The 18414-nt window shown below is 47.8% G+C and overlaps 1 protein-coding gene across 3 annotated transcripts; it reads right to left on the reverse strand.

Annotated features, from left to right (window-relative positions):
- Nucleotides 1–109: 109 nt before the first annotated feature.
- On the reverse strand, nucleotides 110–17599 carry ILDR1 (immunoglobulin like domain containing receptor 1). Of its 3 annotated transcripts, none has more exons than XM_072138881.1 (8): nucleotides 17404–17599; nucleotides 11502–11672; nucleotides 11267–11416; nucleotides 5556–5675; nucleotides 5069–5215; nucleotides 4115–4246; nucleotides 2968–3758; nucleotides 110–1805 (listed from the first exon to the last, which is right to left on the reverse strand). In XM_072138881.1, exons 1-8 carry the CDS (start codon nucleotides 17447–17449, stop codon nucleotides 1764–1766), a joined length of 1599 nt encoding a protein of 532 aa, XP_071994982.1. In that variant the 5' UTR covers nucleotides 17450–17599; the 3' UTR covers nucleotides 110–1763. The 3 variants fall into 3 exon arrangements, with proteins under 3 accessions (XP_071994982.1, XP_071994981.1, XP_071994980.1); XM_072138880.1 differs by lacking the exon at nucleotides 17404–17599 and adding an exon at nucleotides 16441–17179 and having other exon boundaries at nucleotides 2980–3758; XM_072138879.1 differs by lacking the exon at nucleotides 17404–17599 and adding an exon at nucleotides 16441–17176.
- Nucleotides 17600–18414: the final 815 nt, after the last annotated feature.

Below are 18414 nucleotides of genomic sequence, written 5' to 3' on the forward strand. Positions count from 1 at the left end.
TGTACATACAGGAGACACCATGGATACAGTATAACACACAAACCCCTGAGAAGCCCCCAACACCCCCAGCACTGCTACATCTATCTGTACATACAGGAGACACCATGGATACAGTATAAAGGAGTTTATTTACACCACATCGTCTGTACATCGACCTCTATATCACATCTAAAGGGTAAAGGCACAATCCTCATTACTATTTACATTCAGCACAAGGTCATAAAAACAGAAGATTAAAAATATAAACAAAAAAGTTCTCTGCAACAATGTTACTTTTTAAAAAAAACTTTTTTTTCAATGCACAATTCTGCTGCGATTGTACAGGTGCAGGGACGGGCTGCAGCCACTGCGGATGTGTGCGACATGTAGGGTCTCCACCAACTACTGAAACATATAGAAAAGCTACAACATTAACTAAATGATAGAATAGTAAAAGTAGAGAATAAACGAGTGCGAGGCCTGGAGGAGACCCAGGAGCAGAAGCAACAAAATGCTCCGCACTGCCGTCCTCCGCGGACACCAGAAATCCTTTATTCACATAAAACCAGCATTTCACTAACATCTGACGCGTTTCTGACCCTTCATAGACTCACTATCCGGAAGGATGAGAAACGCGTCAGTGGTTTGTGAAATGCTCCTGATTTGTGCTGGTTTTATGGCTTTTGCTGTGACAGAGAAATAAAGAATTTCTGGTTCCCCCGGAGGACGGCTGTTGCTTCTGATAGAATAGTAAATGCAGCTCTGGATAGCAAAGATTTACAAATTTACTAAAAATCGCAAAGATTTAAAGGTTTTGTTGCTTTAATTACCAGTTTACAGGCAACAAGTAGCATTAATTCACAGAAAACCCAGAATTTACTTACAGAGCTGCACTCACTATACTGCTGCTGGTGCAGTCACTGTGTACATACATGACATTACTTATCCTGTACTGATCCTGAGTTACATCCTGTATTATACTCCAGAGCTGCACTCACTATACTGCTGCTGGTGCAGTCACTGTGTACATACATGACATTACTTATCCTGTACTGATCCTGAGTTACATCCTGTATTATACCCCAGAGCTGCACTCACTATACTGCTGCTGGTGCAGTCACTGTGTACATACATGACATTACTTATCCTGTACTGATCCTGAGTTACATCCTGTATTATACACCAGAGCTGCACTCACTATTCTGCTGCTGGTGCAGTCACTGTGTACATACATGACATTACTTATCCTGTATTGATCCTGAGTTACATCCTGTATTATACCCCAGAGCTGCACTCACTATTCTGCTGCTGGTGCAGTCACTGTGTACATACATGACATTACTTATCCTGTATTGATCCTGAGTTACATCCTGTATTATACCCCAGAGCTGCACTCACTATTCTGGTGCAGTCACTGCATAAAAGTTTTAAAGCATAACTCAATGATATATTGGTGGGGGTCTGACACCTGGGTCCCTACTGATGAACTGTTCCTTATAGTCTCAAACAGGCGGCATGTTGCCTTGGTGGACAGCAGAGGGCAACAGAATTATTAGGAATGGTATACGGTTGTGTATATAATACATGGTGCCCCCTGTAATGGGCAGGTTTATGGCGATTAGCAGAATAAGTCCTGGTCTTGATCATACAACGCTGGTAGCTGCACACGATTCCTAGGGAACACCTCCTGTACGTCAGGTGTCCAGACTACAGGCTTGGGGGTGACTGGTGCATATGGGGACCCTGCCAGGTCTGTGCCCAGTTTCAGTCTCTGCACTCTTCTATCAGATGACCATGCTCCTTCCACTCCGGGAACTGCCACGATCCTAAAATGTAAAGAAATACACGTAGCTGTAAAATACTGCAGAAACCAGGTGGTATAATCTGTGTATAAATGCAGCAGATGTATCCTCCATTGTCAGATTTAAATGTGATGCAATTAAGGGGCACGCCGCACTCCGCCCCCAGCGGCCGCCCTCCGCCCCCGGCGGCCAGCGGCCGCCCTCCGCCCCCGGCCGCCCTCCGCCCTCGGCGGCCAGCGGGGGGCACTCCTCCCCCGCCCCCAGCGGCCGCACTCCTCCCCCGCCCCCAGCGGCCGCACTCCTCCCCCGCCCCCAGCGGCCGCACTCCTCCCCCGCCCCCAGCGGCCGCCCTCCGCCCCCAGCGGCCAGCGGGGGGCACTCCGCCCTCCGCCCCCAGCGGCCAGCGGGGGGCACTCCTCCCTCCGCCCCCAGCGGCCAGCGGGGGGCACTCCTCCCTCCGCCCCCAGCGGCCGCACTCCTCCCCCGCCCCCAGCGGCCGCACTCCTCCCCCGCCCCCAGCGGCCGCACTCCTCCCCCGCCCCCAGCGGCCGCACTCCTCCCCCGCCCCCAGCGGCCGCACTCCTCCCCCGCCCCCAGCGGCCGCACTCCTCCCCCGCCCCCAGCGGCCGCACTCCTCCCCCGCCCCCAGCGGCCGCACTCCTCCCCCGCCCCCAGCGGCCGCACTCCTCCCCCGCCCCCAGCGGCCGCACTCCTCCCCCGCCCCCAGCGGCCGCACTCCTCCCCCGCCCCCAGCGGCCGCACTCCTCCCCCGCCCCCAGCGGCCGCACTCCTCCCCCGCCCCCAGCGGCCGCACTCCTCCCCCGCCCCCAGCGGCCGCACTCCTCCCCCGCCCCCAGCGGCCGCACTCCTCCCCCGCCCCCAGCGGCCGCACTCCTCCCCCGCCCCCAGCGGCCGCACTCCTCCCCCAGCCCCAAAACATTGGAAATCCTCTCTGCTGCTGCTGGGGGGTCTGAGCTTACTAGTCTTTTTTGGTGACCTACAGGATGATACAGCCCTGATCTCCTGGAAAACCCCTGACCAGCAGAACGGGGGAGGACAATTGCCGTTCCTGACGTTCAGCAGAGACATCCGTGTTCTCCCTTCTTTCCCAGTTGCGTCTGACTGCTTCCCGTTTTCCATCCCCCGCTTACTAATAGCCTGGAGGGGACTTATCTGATTGACTTACCGACTGTCTTACCGCAGCATTTCGCTGGTTTTTGCTCTTCCCCGTGGTGACGTCCAGTGACTTGTAGCTGGGTGGTTTGTCCTCGGGCCACTCGTACGACCTCGGACGTCTTTCCCTTCTGTTTCTGTAGTTACTTTCGTCATCGGAGCTCCACGAGGTGCGCTCACTGGGGGGAGAATGACTCCTCCTCCTACGGGGCGTGTGACGTTCAGGACTTCCTCTCCTCCGGGATCTCTGCTCAGGTGACCTCTGTCGGTCCGAGCTGTAGTTAGGCCTACCTCGACGGTCGTCATAGCCATAGTCATTGGCAGGGCTGGTGCGATCACGTCTTCGAGGGGGAGATGGGTCTCTCCTTGGACGACCATCGCTCCTGTAGCCGTGTGATCGGTCGCTCCTCTGCCGGTCTCGCCCATCACTGTCGTTAGAGTAAGAGTCTTCCAGCGGCCGGATCCTCCTCCGTTCCCGGTCGTCTTCCAGTTGATCCCATGAATGGTGCCTTCGATGCTGAGAGGAGTTGCTGCTCCGGTGGGAGTTGACCACATGTTCTACGATGGGAGGGAGCTGAATGATTCTACGCTCTACTTCCCGTACCCCAACCCCCATCTCACTGAGGGAAGACAACATGCTGGGGGGGTGCCCGGCCCCATTGTAATGGCCGCCCCCAGGCAGAGGTTGTGCCGGGTTCAAGTTTTTTACTTCATTCTCTAAAAAGTCCAGCACATGGTTGTTAGGAGGAGGAGGAGGATAGCTCGGCTGCCGGGCCATGGGGAGGCTGTTCTGCTGGGAGAAGTCTGCAACATAGGACAAAAAGAGACAAAAATTAAAGGAAAGAAATAAACCTAACCTTCACGATATTCCCCTGGGAGATCCGGTGCTCCAACTCTGACGCTGTTGTTTCCCTAGCATGATACCTGCAATTAGAAGGGACTTTGGAAACGCCCCCAGAGCCCTCCTGTCTCATTTGCATAATTAGAAAAGTAAAGTGATGTATCTTAACTTTACACAGGCGCTGGAACAAATACACAGGCGCCGGAACAAATACACAGGCGCTGGAACAAATACACTGTACTGCACCCAATAGGGAGCATAAGACCTAGACGTTCCTCAGGCATTCATTGGCTCTCAGACCACCCAAGTCCACGCCTACCTCTCTGGAGTAAAGGGTTAAGCTGATAGGACGAATGTTGAGAGTTGCGGTCGGCTCCAGCATAGAAAGGTTTCTCCATCATCCATGGAACAAGGGCCTGAGCTTGCTTCATATATCGATGCCGAGCAATGGCTGCAAGAGAGAGGGAAAGTGATAAAAGCACAAGTGAAGAATTAGAGAAATGTACTGACCTCTTATACTTCTTATAGCAGCTGCAGGTTCAGAGCTCAGTGGATGATCCCCGCTTGAGCTGCTGCAGGTTCAGAGCTCAGGGAGTGATGCCTGCTTGAGCTGCTACACCAATCTCTTGCACCCGCAGGGACACAGCTCAGTGGGTGATCCCTGCTTGAGCCACGGCCGGGTGAGAGCTCATTGGGTTCACCAATCTTATGCAGCTGCAGGGTCAGAGCTCAGTGGGTGATCCCTGCTTGAGCAGCAGAGGGTCATCTCTACTTTTACTGCAGCAGGTTCAGCACTCAGTGGGTGCACTTTGCTTGTACACCTGTAGGTTCAGAGTGCAGTGGTACAGCTGCACTGCTCAGTGGGTGCAGACCTGGGATCAGTGCAGCACCCAGATTGTGCAGCTCCATGCTCAGAGCTCATTTGGGGCACACTGCTTATAAAGCTGAATTTTAGCACTTCGTGTAACTCCCATCACTGCCTCTGCACTATTTGGTATCCTGGGCACCTGTCCAATCCCTCAAAAATCTCTTAAACTGTTATAAATTCAACTGAGGACTCTCCAAAATCAATTATAACCTCATCTATGGGTGGCTAGAGAACTGCAGGGTCAGACTACAGAAAGTTCAGTTTGTAGTCTGTAACCACAGAGACAAAAAGGTTTTTACTACATTGTTTCCCAACCGTTTTTTTGTTTAGGTGCAAAGAATCAAAAGTTTACTTGTGCCTGGAAAAAGAAAAGGATGAAGAAGGCGCCGGTATCACGGTACGTACCTTCTTCAGGACAACAGCATGTGGTAGGACAACACGGACAGCGGACGTAGCAGCAGCAGCACTGGGGGCAGCACTGGCACCAGCATATAGCAATGAAGAGCAGTAGTAGTAGCCCTCCCAGGACAATGAACAGCACTGTCAGCCAATCTGTGGGATCACATAGGTGTATATTTAGGATTATGGAAGGAGATACTTGAACGCCCCCTAGTGGCTACTCGCATGTATACAACAACACAGATACAGAGACGATTATGACACATAAGGTAATATTGAGCTCAAGGGGTTAAAAGCGAGTCATTTATGGGACGTGTACAGGTTTATCCCTGCGGGGAGGAGGGAAGGTTTCGATACGTGCTGTTCCGTTTATGTAATGAAATACTCGGATGTATCATTAACTCACATAAACTACAGGTACCAGGCCGGGGACCGGGGGGCCTGTGAGCTGGAGGTCCCTGCATAAACACAAGGACCCCGAGTTCTTACTTACGTAGGACGACCAGCTTGACTTCCTTATCGGGGTCTCCAGAGGTGTCTCCTTGAGCCTCCACCGTACAGTAGTAGACGCCGTGATCCCACCACATGACCTCACTGATGACCAGGTCGGCCTCTACATAGAACATAGAGACAGATATCAGGAAGAGCAGGAACACATCACATGGACACATATTATACTTGTATTTACAGGCACAAAGCTGCACTACTGTAAGAGTGTCCCACGTGTAGTATGTCATGGAGTAGCAGAGCAGCAACCACAGCAGCAGAATAGTGAGTGCAGCTCTGGAGTATAATACAGGATGTAACTCAGGATCAGTACAGGATAAGTAATGTCATGTATGTACACAGTGACTGCACCAGCAGCAGAATAGTGAGTGCAGCTCTGGGGTATAATACAGGATGTAACTCAGGATCAGTACAGGATAAGTAATGTCATGTATGTACACAGTGACTGCACCAGCAGCAGAATAGTGAGTGCAGCTCTGGAGTATAACACAGGATGTAACTCAGGATCAGTACAGGATAAGTAATGTCATGTATGTACACAGTGACTGCACCAGCAGCTGAATAGTGAGCGCAGCTCTGGAGTATAATACAGGATGTAACTCAGGATCAGTACAAGATAAGTAATGTCATGTATGTACACAGTGACTGCACCAGCAGCAGAATAGTGAGCGCAGCTCTGGAGTATAATACAGGATGTAACTCAGGATCAGTACAGGATAAGTAATGTCATGTATGTACACAGTGACTGCACCAGCAGCAGAATAGTGAGTGCAGCTCTGGGGTATAATACAGGATGTAACTCAGGATCAGTACAGGATAAGTAATGCAGAATAGTGAATATTGACAGAACAATGTCACGTGTATAACACATCTTTGCACACTGGGTATATGAATGTGTTACACGTCTGTCCATCAGGAGAGGCAGCACATTCCTCCTCCTATAAGGAATAACCCACCATCCAATTCCTGAAACTGCCAGGATCTCGTTAGTAATATAATTATTAATCAGTCTGGTTGCCATGACTCCAAGAACAAAAATGATTTATAGATGCTAATTAATTGCTTAATGACTTGGACTATCCTGAAGGTATTAATGAGTGTAATGGAGGACCCTTCCCCAGACAGAACGATATTAAGCAAAGGACTAATGGAAGCGGCTCAGAAACTAATGAACCAAAACACAAGACCTCGTTAGGAAGGATATAAATTAAATGTTAATGAAACAGGGAAAAATGAATGACCCACAGCGTCTAATAACACATCAGTGGTCATCAGCGTCAGCCAAGAGGGAATCCATACAAGAAAATACATATAGAATATACACTACAAAAAGTAAAGGGAACAATGAAACAATGTAACAATCACTTCTGTGACATCATCGCGTTCAGTTATGAATCACCATGTTCCTGATGAGGCTCAGTAATGTGTGACCTCCCCAATATAAATTTTCCTTAACATTTAATTTATATCCTTCCTAACGAGGTCTTGTGTTTTGGTTCATTAGTTTCTGAGCCGCTTCCATTAGTCCTTTGCTTAATATCGTTCTGTCTGGGGAAGGGTCCTCCATTACACTCATTAATACCTTCAGGATAGTCATCATTACACTGCAAACATCCCGGCCCCTCCTGACCCTGTACCATGTATCATCCATAACATGTGATATTATTACACTGCAGACATCCCAGCCCCTCCTGACCCTGTACCATGTATCATCTATAACATGTGATATTATTACACTGCAGACATCCCGGCCCCTCCTGACCCTGTACCATGTATCATCCATAACATGTGATATTATTACACTGCAGATATCCCGGCTCCTCCTGACCCTGTACCATGTATCATCCTTAACATGTGATATTATTACACTGCAGATATCCCGCCCCCTCCTGACCCTGTACCATGTATCATCCATAACATGTGATATTATTACACTGCAGACATCCCGAGCTCCTCCTGGCCCTGTACCATGTATCATCCATAACATGTGATATTATTACACTGCAGACATCCCGCCCCCTCCTGACCCTGTACCATGTATCATCCATAACATGTGATATTATAACACTGCAGACATCCCGGCCCCTCCTGACCCTGTACCATGTATCATCCATAACATGGGATATTATTACACTGCAGACATCCCAGCCCCTCCTGACCCTGTGCCATGTATCATCCATAACATGGGATATTATTACACTGCAGACATCCCGGCCCCTCCTGACCCTGTACCATGTATCATCCATAACATGTGATATTATTACACTGCAGACATCCGGCCCCTCCTGACCCTGTACCATGTATCATCCATAACATGTGCTATTATTACACTGCAGACATCCGGCCCCTCCTGACCCTGTACCATGTATCATATATATCATGAGATATCATTACACTGCAGACATCCCGGCCCCTCCTGACCCTGTACCATGTATCAACCATAACATGTGATATTATTACACTGCAGACATCCCGGCCCCTCCTGACCCTGTACCATGTATCATCCATAACATGTGATATTATTACACTGCAGACATCCCGGCCCCTCCTGACCCTGTACCATGTATCATCCATAACATGGGATATTATTACACTGCAGACATCCCAGCCCCTCCTGACCCTGTGCCATGTATCATCCATAACATGGGATATTATTACACTGCAGACATCCCGGCCCCTCCTGACCCTGTACCATGTATCATCCATAACATGTGATATGATTACACTGCAGACATCCCGGCCCCTCCTGACCCTGTATCATCCATAACATGTGCTATTATTACACTGCAGACATCCCGGCCCCTCCTGACCCTGTACCACGTATCATCCATAACATGTGATATTATTACACTGCAGACATCCCGGCCCCTCCTGACCCTGTACCATGTATCATCCATAACATGTAATATTATTACACTGCAGACATCCCCTCCTGACCCTGTACCATGTATCATCCATAACATGTGATTTTATTACATTGCAGACATCCCAGCCCCTCCTGACCCTGTACCATGTATCCTCCATAACATGTGATATTATTACACTGCAGACATCCTTACCCCTCCTGACCCTGTACCATGTATCATATATATCATGAGATATCATTACACTGCAGACATCCCGCCCCCTCCTGACCCTGTACTATGTATCATCCTTAACATGTGATATTATTACACTGCAGATATCCCAGCCCCTCCTGACCCTGTACCATGTATCCTCCATAACATGTGATATTATTACACTGCAGACATCCTTACCCCTCCTGACCCTGTACCATGTATCATATATATCATGAGATATCATTACACTGCAGATATCCCGCCCCCTCCTGACCCTGTACCATGTATCATCCATAACATGTGATATTATTACACTGCAGACATCCCGAGCCCCTCCTGGCCCTGTACCATGTATCATCCATAACATGTGATATTATAACACTGCAGACATCCCGGCCCCTCCTGACCCTGTACCATGTATCATCCATAACATGTGATATTATTACACTGCAGACATCCTGACCCCTCCTGACCCTGTACCATGTATCATCCATAACATGTGATATTATTACACTGCAGACATCCCAGCCCCTCCTGACCCTGTGCCATGTATCATCCATAACATGGGATATTATTACACTGCAGACATCCCGGCCCCTCCTGACCCTGTACCATGTATCATCCATAACATGTGATATTATTACACTGCAGACATCCCGGCCCCTCCTGACCCTGTACCATGTATCATCCATAACATGTGATATTATTACACTGCAGACATCCCGGCGCCTCCTGACCCTGTACCATGTATCATCCATAACATGTGATATTATTACACTGCAGACATCCCGGCCCCTCCTGACCCTGTACCATGTATCATCCATAACATGTGCTATTATTACACTGCAGACATCCGGCCCCTCCTGACCCTGTACCATGTATCATCCATAACATGTGATATTATTACACTGCTGACATCCTTACCCCTCCTGACCCTGTACCATGTATCATATATATCATGAGATATCATTACACTGCAGACATCCCGGCCCCTCCTGACCCTGTACCATGTATCATCCACTGCAGCAGTGAGGTCCATGGTGTCTCTGCTCCAAGCGCACAGAATCCGGTCTATGATAGTGGTGTTAAGAGTCTCCTCCAGGTGTAGAGGACGCCCGTGTTAAGGTTACTGGTTTGGTCTCCATGCAGACTAGACCATTTACTGGCACAATCAGTAGGTTCATGTATCTAGCAGTGTGCCGCAATTCCCTCGTCTGACCACCTGGTGGCAGCATTGCTTTAACTCTCTATCCAATATCAATTCCCATGGATACAACGAGCACAATTAGCACCAAATTAATAATTTAATTAGCTCCAGCAATTCTATACATTTTACAACATCGTAAACTGTCTCAGAAATTATTTAAGTGCGGTTTTGTTTAAGTCTAATAAAATTCCCCCTACAACACTACAAGACTGGAACTTTCCACAAAATATTCTAATGATCCAAAGCACCAAAAAGAACAAGAAGAAAGCGCCGACACCCAACACATGACAAGCGCAGACTCATCAGTTCCCAGAGGTGCGGACACATTATCCTGAAGTTACCTGCCAGAAGCTCAACAAAGAAATCCTGAGAAATTGCTTCCAACACCTGATATCATGTGCTGCATGTCACCGAAACCTGAGCCGTCACCAGAGCTACAGGACTATACTGCCCCCGATGTACAAGACTATAACTACTATAATACTGCCCACTATGTACAGGAATATAACTACTATAACACTACCCCTATGTACAAGAATATAACTACTATAATACTGCTCCCTATGTACAGGAATATAACTACTATAATACTGCCCCTATGTACAGGAATATAACTACTATAATACTGCCCCCTATGTACAGGAATATAACTACTATAATACTGCCCCCAATGTACAAGAATATAACTACTATAATACTGCCCCCTATGTACAAGAATATAACTACTATAATACTGCTCCCTATGTACAGGAATAGAACTACTATAATACTGCCCCCGATGTACAAGACTATAACTACTATAATACTGCCCACTATGTACAGGAATATAACTACTATAACACTACCCCTATGTACAAGAATATAACTACTATAATACTGCCCCCTATGTACAGGAATATAACTACTATAATACTGCCCCCTATGTACAGGAATATAACTACTATAATACTGCCCCCTATGTACAAGAATATAACTACTATAATACCACCCCCTATGTACAAGAATATAACTACTATAATACTGCCCACTATGTACAGGAATATAACTACTATAATACTGCCCACTATGTACAGGAATATAACTACTATAATACTGCCCCCTATGTACAAGAATATAACTACTATAATACTGCCCCCTATGTACAGGAATATAACTACTATAATACTGCCCCCTATGTACAAGAATATAACTACTATAATACTGCCCCCTATGTACAGGAATATAACTACTATAATACCGCCCCCTATGTACAAGAATATAACTACTATAATACTGCCCCCTATGTACAGGAATATAACTACTATAATACTGCCGCCTATGTACAGGAATATAACTACTATAATACCGCCCCCTATGTACAAGAATATAACTACTATAATACTGCCCCCTATGTACAGGAATAGAACTGCTATAACACTGCCTGGTACTCACTGTTCTGCATGGTGATCTTCCTCTGTCTGTAGTCTGTCCCCAGCACCGGTTCGTTTTGCCCCCGTTTCTGGATGACGATTCGCACTTCTCGCTGGTTGTCGTTGCAGTCATTGGACGGATCCTGCCCCAGGCTCAGGGCCGCTTGATACGCTGAGAAGACGGGGAAAACTTTCAGACTAGACATTCAGGAATATGGGAAAGCTGGGTGACAATCTATATGGATTAGTAATCTTACATGCGGAGTAGTACTCGAAGATGGGGTCTTTACAGAAGGACTTGTAGCGCCAGGTGACGGACACGTCCTGGATCAGCGCCGAGGTGCTGTACTCGCAGCGGAGGATGATGGAGGAGAATAACATGGTGTGCCGCTCCGTGTCCTGGACTCTCACCTGTATGGCCAGGGATCCTGGAAGACAGAGACAGAGTGAACAACGGTATACAGCCCCCATGCAGAGCCATGCATCTCCACAGTAACAGACAACAAAGGACAGCTGTAGTCCTGCTCAAGACTGACCTTATGCTTGATCCTTACCCCAAAAATTTCCCCCTTATCTCAATAAAACTGCGCCCCCAGTGGTTCTACCATGTTAATGCGACCTGATGTACTATATTTTTAGTTGACCACCTTTGACTAATTTACATTAGGTTGCAGTGTTGTGCCAGGAGGAGATGTGAGTCACTGCAGACCCGGACCGTCAGACGTGGGAGGATTTACTCTAGTTATTCTCCAATGTTTACACCAAGAGGATTTAAAGGGGAATGTTATTCTTATGCCAGAAGATTACAGAGGCCGAGCACCTGCAGCGCTCCAGCAAGAGAGAGAGGGAGGTAAGGGATCAGTTATGTATGTACCAGTGACTCCACCAGCAGAATAGTTAGTGCAGCTCTGGGGTATAATACAGGATGTAACTCAGGATCAGTACAGGATAAGTAATGTCATGTATGTACACAGTGACTGCACCAGCAGCAGAATAGTGAGAGCAGCTCTGGGGTATAATACAGGATGTAACTCAGGATCAGTACAGGATAAGTAATGTCATGTATGTACACAGTGACTGCACCAGCAGAATAGTGAGTGCAGCTCTGGAGTATAATACAGGATGTAACTCAGGATCAGTACAGGATAAGTAATGTCATGTATGTACACAGTGACTGCACCAGCAGCAGAATAGTGAGTGCAGCTCTGGAGTATAATACAGGATGTAACTCAGGATCAGTACAGGATAAGTAATGTCATGTATGTACACAGTGACTGCACCAGCAGCAGAATAGTGAGTGCAGCTCTGGGGTATAATACAGGATGTAACTCAGGATCAGTACAGGATAAGTAATGTCATGTATGTACACAGTGACTGCACCAGCAGCAGAATAGTGAGTGCAGCTCTGGAGTATAATACAGGATGTAACTCAGGATCAGAACAGGATAAGTAATGTCATGTATGTACCAGTGACTCCACCAGCAGAATAGTTAGTGCAGCTTTGGGGTATAATACAGGATGTAACTCAGGATCAGTACAGGATAAGTAATGTCATGTATGTACACAGTGACTGCACCAGCAGCAGAATAGTGAGTGCAGCTCTGGAGTATAATACAGGATGTAACTCAGGATCAGAACAGGATAAGTAATGTCATGTATGTACCAGTGACTCCACCAGCAGAATAGTTAGTGCAGCTTTGGGGTATAATACAGGATGTAACTCAGGATCAGTACAGGATAAGTAATGTCATGTATGTACACAGTGACTGCACCAGCAGCAGAATAGTGAGTGCAGCTCTGGGGTATAATACAGGATGTAACTCAGGATCAGTACAGGATAAGTAATGTCATGTATGTACACAGTGACTGCACCAGCAGCAGAATAGTGAGTGCAGCTCTGGGGTATAATACAGGATAAGTACAGGATAAGTAATGTCATGTATGTACACAGTGACTGCACCAGCAGCAGAATAGTGAGTGCAGCTCTGGAGTATAATACAGGATGTAACTCAGGATCAGAACAGGATAAGTAATGTCATGTATGTACACAGTGACTGCACCAGCAGCAGGATAGTGAGTGCAGCTCTGGGTATAATACAGCATGTAACTCAGGATCAGTACAGGATAAGTAATGTCATGTATGTACACAGTGACTGCACCAGCAGCAGAATAGTGAGTGCAGCTCTGGGGTATAATACAGGATGTAACTCAGGATCAGTACAGGATAAGTAATGTCATGTATGTACACAGTGACTGCACCAGCAGCAGAATAGTGAGTGCAGCTCTGGGGTATAATACAGGATGTAACTCAGGATCAGTACAGGATAAGTAATGTCATGTATGTACACAGTGACTGCACCAGCAGCAGAATAGTGAGTGCAGCTCTTGGGTATAATACAGGATGTAACTCAGGATCAGTACAGGATAAGTAATGTCATGTATGTACACAGTGACTGCACCAGCAGCAGAATAGTGAGTGCAGCTCATTTGTCATATGTGTAGCCACGTGCCGCCATGATGATTCACCCTCATTACATTTCACCCGGATATTAGGGTAATGGGTCATTATAGCAGTGTGTCACTAGGATCCTCCGAGCAGTGATTATAATACACGTGGAGGCCGTTTCAGCATCAGCAGAGTACACAGTCTTAAAGGGGAAGAAATAAATGAGCTTTTCATTACTAATATGTATTAGGGATCTGTCAGTGACCAGACGGACGGTGGGGATGTTGATTAGTAATTTAAGACTCCATAAAAATCCAATAATCCAGAATATCTGATAATCCGGCGCCATTCATCTCCGCTGTGGCTGCAATGACCCGTGTGACCTCTTACATACACTCCTGTCACCGGCGCACGGCTCAGCATTCACCACTATCAGCCTCTACAATAGGTAAATATTTCCTGAGCCGCTTATCTGGGGCAGATATCGCCAGGTAACGGCGCTTTACCCGATAACGCCGCGCAGCCGCCGCCAATGTCAATACTGAGGCCAAACATTAATATATGTAACGTGATAGAGGTCCTGGACAAGCAATATGGCCGCCGGTACAACCCCCACACAGGAGGTGGAGACTCAGCTCTTCTAGAATCCTGAATGGAAAATTCGGATTCAGATTTTCCATGGCTGATATTATGGTGGGGATACTGGTTGTCACCCAACTTTCCTAGAAACCAAAGTATATGGAACACCCCGTCCTAATTGGGGGAAGAGGATGTGTAATTGGCCAACGCTGGCACCCCGTTTCTGGCTGGGGCTCGCATAACCTCTGCAGCCAATCACAGGCCTCCATCATCATCACACCTGCAGGCAATCTGGATAGGTCCCCTTTTATGTACATGGAGGTCCGTGATTGGCTACAGCCACCACAAGACCCATAAACAGCAGGAATAGGAACGTAACCTCCCGAATCCAGAAGCAGGGGGTCGTCATCTTCTGTTACAGCGCCTCATTTTAGTCAAGAAAACCCCTTTAAATCCACCGAGATTAAGAGATTTGGGGCCCTAGATCCACATCTGCCAACTTTTTCTACCAGTCACTCCCCTTTTTATAGGCATTGGAGCACGTCCCTTTAAGGTTCTCTTTGCAGACCTGGTGATACTTCACCTTTAAGCCTCCATAGCCAGAAACCCAATATTAGGGAACACCCATAACAGAGCCCTAGACAGCTGCCTACAATGTCCACACTCAGGCCTCACAGGCAAGAGCAAATGATCGTGGCGCTCTGCAGTAGATTACTACACCCTGGATAATCCCAAATTCTAGATTACACCTTTCTAGATTATTGGGGGGTCTTAGTGGAATGTGTTTGGGTAATAAGGGAGACCCCTGTGAGATTTATAACATTTTGGGGTGGGATATAAAACGCCATTGTTTACAACTGTTGCCCATAGCAACCAGTGACGGATCAGCAGCCATTTTGAAAGGGACACGTAAGAAATGTAAGGCCTCTCCTGATTGGCTGCTCTATTCTCCAGCACTTGATCATGTGATTAACCTCCACTCCGGCGAGTGTAGACGCCATGTTCCGCCATGATGATTATCAGCGTTTCATCCCCTGAGGCGCCGCCATGATTCACCCTCCATTAGGTTAAGAGGTCATTAAGGAATCGTGTCACTAGGATTCCTCAGAGCCGCGTGGATAAGACACGTGGACTTAAAGGGGAAGTCCAGAAAAAAATAAAGCCGCATCTTTTATTGACTACTCATTGTAAAACCCCCATTTGCAAATTCAGAATAAATCCCAAATCAATCTAAGATATGACCGTTTTGTCCCAGTAGCATCACAAATCCGTCACCCAACTTTCTGGAGTCCTAAATGGCAGCTTTTCAAAGAAGTCATATTCCTTTAAGTTCCCATACAAAGATTTCTTGGTCTTATCAGCAAGTTTGGTGCCATTACAGGCCTCAGTCATTTCCCAGTGGTGGCCACCCAGCTTTCCCATTATCCTACAAGGGCATGAAATACATTTTCCAATGGTGGCCACCCAGCTTTCCTACATATATTTTCCAAATGTCACGCTGCATCGAAGCTTTCCATGAAGTTACATTAATATTAAAAAGTTAATGACAATGATGGACGTCACCCAGCTTTCCCACAGCCCTCAATACCAGTTATAATCATCTTTCATACACTTTTCATATTCCATAAACAGGTCTCTTCATTCCATCGGCTTCTAGAAATGTTGGATATTGACCTAGTCATCATTGCAGCTCCCTGAAGGTATCACTCAGCTCTCCCAGTGCCCTGAATGTCAACTCTACCAAACACAATATTAAGCTAAATCCATCCCTTACTAGTACAACACCATATTCTGCTCAAGTTTGAAATCTTTCCACCACTCACTTTTGACTAAACTGCACAACTTTGTCACTCAGCTTTCCCAGAGTCCTGAATGTCACCTCTCCAAAGTTACCCTTTTCTGTAAAACCAATACAAACCAAGTTTTTTTCAAGTTACATTTCTATGAAACCTGGATATCAATACAGTCATCATTAAACTTCCAAGACACTTGAACCCAGCTTTTCCAAAGTCTTGAATGGTTAAATGTCCTAGTCTTTCTTCATCGCCCATAGTTAAACTCATAAAAACTAGAATTAAAATTTTGGATAGTATCCAGCTTTCCCAGAAGCCTTAAAGTCAGCTTCTACTATTGAATCCATACATTTGTTAAAATTTTGATTTAACCATTACCTAGCTCCACTCTTAAGTGATGAATTACCCAGTTCCTAGAGGACCACCCAGCTTTCCCAGAGCCTTGAACAGCAAACCATCTTGGTAATATAACAATACATCTGGTATAAGCACTTAGATACATTTCCGTCATGAAGTTTTAACCCCCCTGAATTTTCGTAGTTCTACTCGTCATAATAACAGGAATCTCAACGTGAGACGTCACCCAGCTTTTCCAGGGTCCTGAAAGTCAGCTTCCCTATAGAATCCTCTTCCTTGCGGTTGTATGTAACTGCTTCTTAGTTCTGCTTCTTTCAAGTTAAGCTGGGTGATACGTTTGTTCCGGGTTCAGGAGGTTACCACCCAGCTTTTCCAGGTTCCTGCATGTCCGGTTATACATTGCGGCGTCACGTTCTCCCTCCTGGGGCGATGAATCGTGTCCTTTCACCTGCCCAGGGCCGGGCCGGGCTGCTCCGTGACGTCACGCCGGGGATGAAAGCTCCATTCATGGGGGAATTCAGGAGAAAACAACTTGTTCCTGGCTGAACTTGGAAAACATCACGGACCTGCACTACAAGCCCCAGCACAACCTGCCAGGACCTCCACAGATCCACAACATAGGGAAAAGCTTGTGACTGCTGTCAGCCAAGGGAAATACTGAGACTTCTCACAGCAGAGGCTTTGTTACTATTGCATCCAGACGATATTGTTTCATAGTGTTACAGAATTGTTACAATGTTTCCGCTTTTAGGGGCCAGACCCCTCCTCTAGGACCTCCCCTGGTGCCTGTACACCTGAGCTCCCACAATCCTCTGGGGCACAGGTGTCTCAGGGGGGGTCCATACACCTGTCACAGGTGTATCCGCGCAGGCGCAGTGCGCAGGACCCCCGCGAAGGTAGTAAGGAGGGGATATAGCGACCCCCCACCCCAAGCCCGACCCAACCCAACCCAACCCGACCCGACCCCCTGGCGCCCCCACTGACCTGTGTACAGGAGGCAGCAGAGCAGCAGCCGCACCTGCAGAGCCATGGCCGGGCCTGCTGGGACTTGTAGTGCTCCTGCCGGGGATTACCGCTCCATAGGCTCCTCCAGGCTCCGGCACAGCCGCGGGTAACCTCCAGCCGTGACCCGAACACCCGACACTGAAACTTCCCTGCTGGATAGAAACCTGCGCCCCTCCCCCAGCCGCTGACCCGAGCCACGCCCACAGCCACGCCCCTCCTCCAACCTGTTCTCATGGAGCAGCTCCATTCACAAGTACTGACCTGTGCAGAGCATCGCACCCAGGACTAGGAGTGCTGCAGAGCATTACACAAGTACTGACCTGTGCAGAGCATCGCACCCAGGACTAGGAGTGCTGCAGAGCATTACACAAGTACTAACCTGTGCAGAGCATCGCACCCAGGACTAGGAGTGCTGCAGAGCATTACACAAGTACTGACCTGTGCAGAGCATCGCACCCAGGACTAGGAGTGCTGCAGAGCATTACACAAGTACTAACCTGTGCAGAGCATCGCACCCAGGACTAGGAGTGCTGCAGAGCATTACACAAGTACTGACCTGTGCAGAGCATCGCACCCAGGACTAGGAGTGCTGCAGAGCATTACACAAGTACTAACCTCTGCAGAGCATCGCACCCAGGACTAGGAGTGCTGCAGAGCATCACACAAGTAATGACCTGTACAGAGCATCGCACCCAGGACTAGGAGTTCTGCAGAGCATTACACAAGTACTAACCTGTGCAGAGCATCGCACCCAGGACTAGGAGTGCTGCAGAGCATCACACAAGTAATGACCTGTACAGAGCATCGCAGTCAGAACTAGGAGTGCTGCAGAGCATCACACAAGTACTGACCTGTGCAGAGCATCGCACCCAGGACTAGGAGTGCTGCAGAGCATTACACAAGTACTGACCTGTGCAGAGCATCGCACCCAGGACTAGGAGTGCTGCAGAGCATTACACAAGTACTAACCTGTGCAGAGCATCGCACCCA

The sequence above is a fragment of the Engystomops pustulosus genome, chromosome 2 (genome assembly GCF_040894005.1).
Source record: "Engystomops pustulosus chromosome 2, aEngPut4.maternal, whole genome shotgun sequence".
NCBI classification, from domain to species: Eukaryota; Metazoa; Chordata; class Amphibia; order Anura; family Leptodactylidae; genus Engystomops; species Engystomops pustulosus.